At 36.0% G+C, this 11,552-nt stretch overlaps 1 protein-coding gene across 1 annotated transcript; it reads left to right on the top strand.

Moving 5' to 3' along the window:
• The first annotated feature begins 1,919 nt into the window (after nucleotides 1-1,919).
• Nucleotides 1,920-10,409, top strand: LOC125869357 (uncharacterized). Its single transcript, XM_049549936.1, has 3 exons — nucleotides 1,920-8,568; nucleotides 8,865-10,033; nucleotides 10,230-10,409. The coding sequence occupies exons 1-2, from the start codon at nucleotides 1,922-1,924 to the stop codon at nucleotides 10,021-10,023; spliced, it is 7,806 nt and encodes a 2,601-aa protein (XP_049405893.1). The 5' UTR covers nucleotides 1,920-1,921; the 3' UTR covers nucleotides 10,024-10,033; nucleotides 10,230-10,409.
• Nucleotides 10,410-11,552: the final 1,143 nt, after the last annotated feature.

Here is an 11,552-nt window from a genome sequence, read left to right as displayed (position 1 = left end):
GACTGATGGGTATTTTTAGCCCAATAGGTGGATGAGGGGTATTTTTAAACCTTTTCGAATAGTACAGGGATATGTTTGGCCCTTTTCCGTATAAAAAATGACAATAATCAATTCTTCTACTTTGTGTTTTCTGACTTCATGAAATGAGACAAAATGGCATATTATAATTGGTATTCCTCAATCTGTCATACATACATTAAGAAAATACCAATTCATTAGTCAGTCTACTCTTTTAGTCATTGTTTAATTTCTCTGCTATATTATTAGTAATTAATTAATTTGATCATCAAGAAATTATCTTTCACTAATCAAAAAGTCTTCTTCCTCTAAACACTCTTTTTTCAGTATACAAAAAAAGCAAAATTACCAAAGGTGAGCTTTAATTTTCTTTGATTGTCTATTTGAGCCTATTAATCTTCACTTATTTGTAAGACCCCCAATTTTATTTTGTTTCTTTAAAAAAAAATCAGACTTTTTTTCTTCATTTAAGTGAATTAATGAAATGTCTGTTTATTTGCAGATTTGGTGATTCAACAAAGGACTTGAGCTTTACATCATATCAAAGTAAGTTATATATAGTTGATACATACTTATTAGTTGGGATTATGTTTTAGACTTTTAGTCACGTTAGTACGTTTACTTTAGATCATATGTTTTCTAGGAGTCTTTTAGTATCGTATGAGATTTATATGTCGGTAGAAAATATAAAAAAAATCTAGTACTTATTACAACAACATATTCAGTGAAATCTCATAAGTGGTATTTGGGGAGGGTGTAGTCTACGTAGCCTTACCCATACCTTATAAGGGTAGAGAGGTTGTTTCTGATAGACTCTCGGCTCAAGTAAAGCATATATCAAACACGTAGGAAAAGATAGTGAATACCAGTAGCAACAACAATTAATATGAAAACCGATAAAATCGAAGTTTATGTAGTTGTTGTAAAAAATTTCAGTACCTTCAGTTTGCATTTTAAGGCTCATTAGGCAATATTTATAAACCTGATTTAGTTTGATTATACTTTATAACTTTGTAATCTTAGTTTGGGAAACTGTAGGAATTCGTTTTCGTGTTAATGATTTGGAAGGTTTCATTCTAGATTAAGTTTATGAATGCAAAAGGATAGGTAAAATTTCAAAACATGACAATCTAATATCTAGATATCATTTTGAATTTTGATAAAAATAAATTAATCAAGCACTTCATAGTGAGAAAAAAAGGAGAGGATTATCCAAGACCATATAAGGAGACGTGACTAATTGTCTCAGCTAATGTGGGACTTAACGGTCACTAATAATGAACGTCAAGTCTCGACATTTGTGATTGACATAAACTTTATGTCTGGTTTGAACTTCCAACATTTCTCTAATCAAAGCACGCCCAAGTTCAGTTCTTAAGGGATCACAATCAGGGGGAGATGTAGAGGGGCAGGAACGAGTTCATTCGAACCCCTTGGCAAAAAATTACACTGTGTATATAGGGTATATGTTTGTGTTTATGTACATATATAAATTTTAAATCCCCTGAACAACATGCAAAAGGTTAGTTCAGCGGTCCAATGCATTCAAAATGCACTCCTGAATGAAAATCTTTTATCCGCCACTGATCATAATATACTGAATAGCTACCAAAACATGTGAATAACGATACTATAGATGTAACCAAACAAGTCTTGCATATGTGCCCCTGAATTCTGGCTTATGAATGTCCTTGTTCGTAATCATCAGCTTATGATAAATAGATCTCGAGTCATTTCTTTACTTTTTCCTTGTGCTCCTTTTTGCTTATTGATAAATATGGTTAGAATTCTGTGATATGGTTAGAATTAGTAATTGTAAATGATGGTGCTTTATTTATGGTGTCAAGTTCTAAAGATCTTTACTTATAACTTGCAGGATTATATTACTAATCGAGAATTTAAGATGGCTGCAGATTCTTGCAATGCAGTTATAAAAGGTATAGACTCTGTGAAGAGTAGACATTTGGGAAATTCGGTGAATAATGAATTGGAGGGTGCTAAGAAACAGCTAAAGTTTGTAGCTGAATTTCTCAAGCAATTGGAGAAACGTACCCCCGAGAATAGGCTTTCTGCACAAATTGAGTCCTTATTTGAAGAAGCTCACAATGACTTTTATGAGATATGGTGCCATATGAATAATGAAGGCCGGACAAAGGTCACAATCAGAATGATTTCAAAGGTGCTGAAAAAACTAAAACTAGCGTTTATTGCTAGGCGAATCAAAGATTCAAAGCCATTGAGATCAACTATCGGAATTACTGTCGAGATGATGACATTTGTAGATTCTTTGCTTGAGAGTGTTCTGGTTCTATGGAACTGTATGAAGGATTTTATCACCCCTCGCATCACTAAAGTCAAAGTGCTTGAAAAGAAGCTGATATCTCTGAGATTCCTCATTTTTACTGCATATTCTTGCGTTTATGAGGACGAGACAACAATGAGTGATCTCTTCACCCATGCTGAGGATGTAGCTTACACTGCTGTACACTTATCTTTCTTATATTTGGACCCGGAAAGTGTGGTGCATTCTGAGTTCTCTAAGCTGTTGGAAACAGTAAGTCCTTTTGGACCTGAATTGAGACAGATTTATACGTGTGTCCTAAAATGCCGGTCAAATTTATCAGGATCAAAAACTCCAATGATAGATCATGAAGTTGTGGAAGGTTTTCTTTGTTCTCTCCGAGAGGACCTAGAAGAACTGCTAAGTCGTGACGACAGCTTGAAAGTGGCCTTTGATGATCATATGCAATGGCTCCAACAAGGATTGGTTTACCTTGGTACTTTTCTTCTGAACTTGCCAACACCATGCACTCAGGACCAAAAGCGATTTTCTCTTCTATCACATATTGAAGATGTGGCTAGTGAGGCGGCAATTCTGGTCTACTCCTTGTATGATGAGGATGTGGACAAGACTACTCATTTTCCTTTGCAAGTGAAGTTTAATCATGTCAAGATAGAGGGTGAGATGATTAAGCTGCATGAAACAACCGCGGTGGATTCTTTGAAGGATCTGATTGATGAAGTTCAACAAGAACTGATGTTCGTGAGAACTTTTCTCATGGATTCATTGCAGCAGTGCATAGAGCAAGCTAAGATAACTGATGTCTTGTCACTGATTCTATATGTAACCACCGAAGCAGGATCTGTCGTTAATTCTCTTTCAAATGATTTGGAGCAAGGAGATTTGGTCATGGAAATGGATATTGCATATTGTCAATTGATTCTTAAGTTTAAATTTGTCAATGCAGTAATCAGACAAACGTGTCCCGTCATTTTTGATTCATCGGAATCAAACCATCCTATGAGAAAGCTTCTGGACTTTCTTCCTATTAACTTTGATGTCATTGATTCATATTTCAGCATGCTAAAATCCTCAAAGACATCATCCTTTGACAGCCCGAAGATTGGTGAGGTTTTGATGGGGTTTCTTGAATATATTCTCGATCATCTCCAAGAGTTGCTGAATGATGAAGGCAGTTTGATTGCTGCTGCTACAAATGAGGTGAAAAAGTTCTACCAGGGATTGTTGCTTCTAGTAACATTTTTCATTGACACCTCGATTCAGTACACTGAATGTGAGAAACAAAATTATCTCTTGACTGAAATTGAAACAATAGTGATTGAGGCTGAAGCTGCCGTCAATTCATTGTTTAAGACTACTGAAGTAGAGCATGTGCTTTTCCGTTTGCAAGTTAAGCTTAATCTTATCAAGGTAGAGAGCGGTCTGATTGAGCTACGGAAACATGAAGCCACCGTGATTTCTCCTTTGAAGGATCTAATTGTCAATGTCAAGGATGAGCTGTTATTCTGGAGAAGTTTTCTCATGGATTCATTGGAGCAGACCAAAGGGAAAACTAAAATTACCGTGCCTTTTTCCGTGCAAATAAAGCTTAACCATATAAAGGTAGAGAGCAGTTTGATTGAGCTACTAAAACATGGCGCCACCATGATAGCTCCTTTGAAATGTCTGTTTAAAGATGTGCAGGAAGAGCTGATATTCTTGAGAACTTTTCTCATGGATTCATTGGAGCAGTGCAAAGAGCAAACTCAAATAAGTGTTGTTTTGACCATGGTTCAATCTGTGACCACTGGAGCAGGATTGCTCATTAGCTCTCGTTACTTCAATTCAAATCGAGGAGACTTGGACGGAGAAATCAATCTCTTGCATTTTGCATTGCTTCTTATGTTCAAGTTCATTAAGGCAGTGATTAGACAGATGTGTCCCGTTATTTATGCATCCACGACAGTGATTGATCATCCTTTAATAAATCTGCTGAACTTTGTTCCTATCAACTTTGAGATTATTTATTCTTACTTTAGCATCCTCAAATCCACAAAGACAATATATTTGAGAAGCCCGAAGATGGATGACGTATTGATGGTGTTTCTTGACTATATTCTCAACAATCTCAGTGTACTACTGAAGGATGAAACCAATTTGTTTGTTACTGCTGCAAATGAGGTGAAAAAGTTTTACCAAGGGTTGTTGCTTATAGTAACATTTATTGCTGATCCCCCAAGTCAGTACATTGAATGTAAGAACAAAAATGACCTCTTAATGGAAATTGAAACTATCGCAATTGAGGCTGAATTTGCTGTCCGTTCATCTTATGAGGATCATTCAATGCTTTTACCTTTGCAACTGAAGCTCAATTGTGTTATGGCAGAGAGCAGTCTGACTAAGCTACTTAAACATACCGATATGGATCCTTTGAAGAATCTGATTGTCAATGTCAAGGAAGAGTTGATATTCTTGCGGACATTTTTCATGGATTCATTGGAGCAGTGCCAAGGGGAAACCAAGATAACTCTGCCGTTTCCTTTGCAGGTGAAGCTTAATCATGTCAAGGTAGAGAGCAGCTTGATCGAGCTACAGATACATGACGCCACCTTGATGGCTCCTTTGAAGGATCTGCTTGACAATGTTAAGCTAGAGCTGATATTCTTGAGAGCTTTTCTCTTGGATTGGTTTAACAAGTGCAAAGAGCAAACTAAGATAATTGATGTTCTGACCCTGGTACAATCTGTCACTACCGATACAGGATCACTCATTAATTTTCTTTCTCATAACTCAAAGCAAGGAAACTTGTTGTGGGAAATTAGTCTCCTGCATTTCGGATTGTTTCTTAAGTTTAAGTTCATCAAGAGAGTAATTGGACAGATGTGTCCCATCATTTCTGCATCATCAACTCCAGATGATGCTGCGATAAATCTGCTGGAGTTTTTTCCGATTAACTTTGAGGTCATTCATTCTTATTTCAGCAAGCTGAAATTCTCTAAGACATCATTCATAGGAATCCCAAGGATGGATGAGTTTTTGATGGAGTTCCTTGAATATATTCTAGACAATCTCCGCGAGTTACAAAAGGATGAAGCTGATTTGAGATTTCATGAGGTGAAAAAGTTTTACCAAGGGTTACTGCTCATAGAAACATTTCTTGCTGATCTCCCTGTTGAATGCAAGAAACAACAGGAGCTCCTGACAGAAATTGAAAATATCGCAATTGAGGCCGAAACTGCTGTTAGTTCCTATTGTGAGAAGACTACTGAAGCAGACCATGTGCTATTTCCTTTGCAAGTGAAGCTTAATCATATCAAGGTAGAGAGAAGTTTGATTGAGCTAACAAAACATGAACACTTGGTAGCTCCTTTGAACGATATGATCGAGAATGTTAAGCAGGAGTTGATATTCTTGAGAAATTTTCTCATGGATTCATTAAATCAGTGCAACGAGCAAACAAAGACAACTGATGTTTTGTCCCTGATACAATCTGTTACCACCGAAGCAGGATCTGTCATCAATTCTCTCTCTCGTAATTCAAAGCAAGGAGGCTCAGCTAAGGAAATAAATCTCTCACATTTCCAATTGCTTCTTAAGTTTAACTTTATCAAGGCAGCAATTAGACAGATGTGTCCTATCGCTTCTGCATCGTCATCATCGAACCATCTCATTATGATAGATCTGCTGAACTTTTTTCCTTTTGACTTTGAGGTCATTGATTCATATTTCAGCATGCTTAAATCCTCAAAGACATCGTCCTTAGGTAGCTCGAAGATGGATGAGATTTTCATAGGGCTTCATGAGTACATCCTTGACAGCCTCAAAGTGTTACCAAATAATGAAACCAATATTGTATTTACTGATAAAAGGAAAATGTTTTACCGAGGGTTGTTGCTCCTGGTAACATTTCTTGTTGATCCCCCAAATCAGTACATTGAATGCATACAGCAAAATGATCTCTTGACAGAAATTGAAACTATTGCACTTGAGGCTACAGATGTTATCCGTTCATCTTACGAGGATGCTGTAAATAGAAATGAAAGTAAGAAAGTCAATCTAGAGATCAAGCTTTTGACAGTGGCTTTCAAGCTTATCAAGTCTGAGGGAAACTTGGCACATCTGCTAAAGCACAAAGCCACGTTGGAAGCTCAAATTATAGCTCTGATTGAAGATACTCATGAAGAGCTTGTTTTCCTCAGAGCTTTTTTTATAGATCTTCTCAGGCAACACAAAGAGCTTTACAAATTGCATGATCTTCTAGTGCATGCTGAAGTGACTGCCCACAATGCAGTACTAATCAGTGGTTCTTGTTGTGAGGAAATGAGTCTTTCATTAGTTGTGTTGCTACGTGAGATCAAGTCCGTCAAGGCAGAGGTAAGAAGCGTATGCTTTGAAGATTTGGATGCATCACCTTGCAACATGACTAAGACAAATGTAGAAGGCCTTGTCAAGTTTTTACTAAACAATCTGGACAGGGTGTTCACCTGTGATGCTGGTTCAATCTCTTTTATGAAGAATCAAATACCTGTCGTCCAAGAAAATCTGGTGTGTTTGGGCTCTTTCCTTGAACATATTGTACAGCACCGCGACATGCATAGGGAACTCAAGGACCTCATAGAACGTGTTCAAGAGGTCGTCAATAGTTCAAAGTATGTCATTTTCTTCTCTGTCAGTTGTGATAATCCTGTTTGGTATCACTTGTTATATCTTTATGATGTCAAACAAGTGCTTAAGTTTGTTGAAGAAGAGGTGAAAATGATTTGTTTTAAAGTCCCAGACTCTTCACTCTTTGGCTTCTCCAAGACCAGTGGATTAGGATTCCTCAATTGTTTTTTGGGCAAGTTGGATGAGCTGTTACATTCTAAGCTTGAGTTAATTACCGAATTGAAGCATCAGATCGGATCAGTCAAGGAAGAGTTGATACATCTAAGATCTTTTCTCAGTCATTTTTCAGAGAACAATGGTGAGCATGATGATGTTTTTGGTCTTGTAACAAGTGTTACTGAAATGGCATACAAAAGTGAGTATGTTATCGACTCTTGCTTGTCAATTTCCTACCCACTCTGGTACAAAGTTCATTGGATTTCTGAAGTTGTCGAGAATATAAAGCTTCTTAATAAAGATGTTAGTGAGATATTTGGAAGAAAGCATATTGAAGTGACATTGCATGAAGTTGCAAAGACTTCCACTTATCTTATTGAGCCATCTTTATTAGCTAATACTCTGACAGAAAATGAAGAAATGGTGCTTTTCCAGGATGTGATGGAGAAAATAAAAAAGCAGCTACTTGGTGGATCGTCTCAGCTAGACGTTATCTCAATAGTAGGCATGCCTGGTTTGGGTAAGACTACTCTTGCCGAGCAGATTTACAATGATCAGATAGTTGCCAGTTACTTTGATGTTCATGGTAAGTGTCATGTGACTCAATCATATTCATGGAGAGAATTGTTGCTTACTCTTTTGAATGATGTTGAGCCTTTTGATCACACGAAGAAAGCAGATGATCAATTAGCTAAAGAGCTGCGTCAAGTTTTGTTGACGAAGAGATTCTTAATCCTCATTGATGATGTATGGGACACAAAAGCATGGGACTATTTACATATGTGCTTTCAGGGTATTAAAAATGGTAGTAGAATAATCCTAACTACCTGGCTCTCTGAGGTGGCGCAATATGCTAAATGTGAAAGTAATCCCCATGATCTTCCTTTACTGAGAGATGATGAGAGTTGGAAGTTATTACAGAAAAAGGTTTTCCATGGAGACAACTGCCCATCTGAACTTGGAGATGTGGGCTTTCGGATAGCAAAAAGTTGTGGTGGATTGCCTCTCTTCATTGTGCTAGTAGCCGGTGTTCTGAAAGAGAAAAATAACAAAGCAAATTTGTGGAAAGAAGTAGAACAAAGTCTGGATGCACTGAACATCGGTAGCTTGGAAGAGAGCATGTCGATAATTGGATTCAGTTACATGAATTTACCACATCATCTGAAGCCTTGCTTTTTGTATTTTGGAGGATTTTTGAGGGGCAAAAGCATTCACGTCTCGAAATTGACAAGGTTATGGTTGGCAGAAGGTTTCGTACTTGAAAATAAGGAAAAAGGACTAGAAGATGTTGCACAAGATTTCTTGAAAAACCTTATTAGTAGAAATCTAGTCATGGACATGGAGAAAAGGTTCAATGGCAAGTTGAAAACGTGTCGTGTTCATGATCTATTGCACAAATTCTATTTGGAGAAGGCCAAACAGGAGAATTTTCTGCTCTGGATCTATAGGTACAAAAGAACTATATATACTACTCACTCAGTTCAATTTGTTTGTCTAGTTTTGACTTGATATGAAGTTTCAAAAAAATAAAGAAGACTTTTGAATCTTGTGGTCTTAAACTAAAGATACGTAGAATGTATCAAAATGTCATTTAATCTTGTAGTTTTAAACATGTCATGTGGAAAGTTTAGAATTAAAAAGTTGCCAAAAAAGGAATGTAATCAAACAAATTGAAATGGAGGGAATTATATTATTGTAACAATCTTCATCCCAATTCTCACATTTTATGTTTCTTATTTATCAGAGATGATGATGCGGATGCTCGTATCTATCCTGACAAGCATGAAGAATATCGTTTGTCCATACATTCTTGTCGGGATGAGTTTGCTGAGTGGCGTCCACATTGCTCAAGTATCCGCTCTTTACTATTCAATGCCACCAGTGATGATCAGTATACCACAATGGCGCGTGATATCTCCTTCATCCTCAACAGCTTCAAACTTGTTAAGGTATTGGATTTGGAATCAATCAACATTGGTTATACTTTTCCAAGTGAAATAGAGTCTTTAATTCACATGAAGTACTTTGCTGCTCAGACTGGAGCAGATTCAATTCCTTCATCTATAGCTAAGCTTTGGAATCTTGAAACGCTCATTATAAAAGAAATGCGAGGACAGGTAACATTACCATGCTCACTTTTGAATATGACTAAGTTGAGGCATATACATGTAAATGACCGTGCTTCATTTAGTCTCGACAATATGAGTGAATCTCTTGCTAATTCACAGTTAGCTAACTTGCAAACCTTTTCCACACCATATGTCTCTTATGGTGAAGACGCGGAGATTATATTGAGAAAGATGCCAAATTTGACAAAGCTAAAATGTATAGTTGGTTGCTCAAGGAAATGGAGGGGAGAATGTGTTCTGATTCCTAGATTAGACTTTCTAAGTCGTCTCGAATCCCTTAATTTGTTTTCCAACAACTGTCCAGTTGAATGTCTACGAGGATTCAATTTCCCTTCGGAGCTAAGGGAGTTAACTTTGTCAAATTTTTGTCTACCTTGGAGCGAAATCTCAATCGTTGGAACATTGTGCAACTTGGAGGTTCTAAAGTTACTAAACAAAGCCTTTGAAGGAATTCAGTGGAATGTGAATGATACAGAGTTTTCTGAACTCAGATACTTAAAATTGGACAGCCTCAACTTTGCTCAATGGTCGATTTCTGACGATTCGTTCCCTAGTCTTGAACGTTTGGTTTTAACAAACTGTAAGAGGCTTGAGAAAATCCCTTCTCATTTCGAGGACGTTGTTTCTCTAAAAGGCATTGAAGTAAATTGGTGCAGCTGGTCTGTTGCTAATTCAGCAGAGGAAATTCAAACAACGCAACATGAAGATATGGCAAATGATGCGTTCACAGTTACTATACAACCTCCTGATTGGGATAGAAGGTCATCTCCTTGATTCTTATCTGGTATGTTAATCCTTACCATGTTCATTTGTCATACGGTCATTCAACTAATAGTTATTACTTCAAAAAGTCGTCTTTCTTAGTTATTCCAATCTTCTTTCAACAAAAAAAATGACTTTCTGAGATAATAACTATTAGTTGAATGACCAACAAATCAATGCGAGGAGTACATTTCCACTCATTCATATTTGTTTTGCAGCGGAACATGTTGATTTGTCAGTGTTATACTAGTGTTGGTTGCCTTCTCTTCCTCTGAATGGAATCATGAGCTCCTTGTACGGCCTGGACAATCCTCCTCTCTATGAGCTAGCTTATGGAGTGTGAGTTAGAACCAAGGCCTAATTTGACACGTTCCTGTTGGCCAATTTCGTTGTCATATTTTAGCTAACTAGATAAAACTAAGTCGTAATTTTTATAACAAAAGATCGATGTATAATGAAGTTTGTTGGCTTAACATTTAACACTTTGAGTGTTAATTTGAATTGTTTCATTCTCACATAAACATTTGCTTCCTGAACTTATCTGTCACTTTATCAACACGGATCTAGAGTACGATGTACATGAGGTTCACGGGAATCTAGTAGCGTTAGATCGTGTATTAACTTCAGATATTAGATCCGCCTTTATATATCAGACCATCTCCAACTCACCTCTATTTTACTCTCCATTCTCTATATTTGGAGAGTAAATTAGAGAATGGGCACTCCAACCCACCTCCAATCACTCTCTATTCTTCAAAATTAGAGAGTTGAATAGTAGTTCTTCAAATTTAGAGAACTACTATTCATACTCTCTATTTCACTTTTTCATTATTTTATTATTATTTCTATTACTTTCTAATTAACATATTATTTTACATATAATTACATTAATAATATTTAATATTCATAATTCTTTTTAAACATAATATAATATTTTTAAAAAATATTATTTAATATACACTACTTTTAATTTTAAATTAATAGTATTTTTTTTAAAAATTCTAATTTTCGTCAATAATAAAATTTTATTTTATTATTAATTTTCATTATGAAGAATACACAAAATTAAAATGGCAAGATGAAAAATTAAATTTAAAAATACAATACATGATATGATAATTTAAATACAAGATAACAATATAATACATAACATAATAATTTAAATACAAGATAAAATACAATACATAACATAATAATTAATTTGTCACAACAATAATTTAGTAATCCGGTAGGTCGTTTCCAGATTTAGCACTATTCGGAAAAAAATTAGGTAGACATAAAATCTCCGGTTTGAACAACTTTTAGCTAGACATAAAAAAAAATAAGGACAAAAATGCTTATTTTGAACTCCGTAATGCATTAATAGAGCATTTATAGGAGCAACGTAGTAATTTTAAAAATTGAATGTTTATATAATTGTATGTCACTTTTATTTGAATTTGATGATATGATCCGGGTCATACGCCTCTCGTCGCCTACCCCAGTTAGCTATCTAACTACATCGTTGAGCGGGGATAAATAGACTAGTTGGCGAGCATTTA

The sequence above is a fragment of the Solanum stenotomum genome, chromosome 6 (genome assembly GCF_019186545.1).
Source record: "Solanum stenotomum isolate F172 chromosome 6, ASM1918654v1, whole genome shotgun sequence".
NCBI classification, from domain to species: domain Eukaryota; kingdom Viridiplantae; phylum Streptophyta; class Magnoliopsida; order Solanales; family Solanaceae; genus Solanum; species Solanum stenotomum.
Note: the sequence above shows the minus strand (reverse complement) of the source record. Positions and strands in the feature narration are given on the sequence as shown.

Excerpts from the sequence above, each read along its gene's own strand:
- LOC125869357 (XM_049549936.1), top strand. The coding sequence starts at position 1,922 with ATGGCTGCAGATTCTTGCAATGCAGTTATAAAAGGTATAGACTCTGTG. Across the intron at positions 8,569-8,864 it reads TTTCTGCTCTGGATCTATAG|AGATGATGATGCGGATGCTC; the intron begins GTACAAAAGAAC and ends CTTATTTATCAG.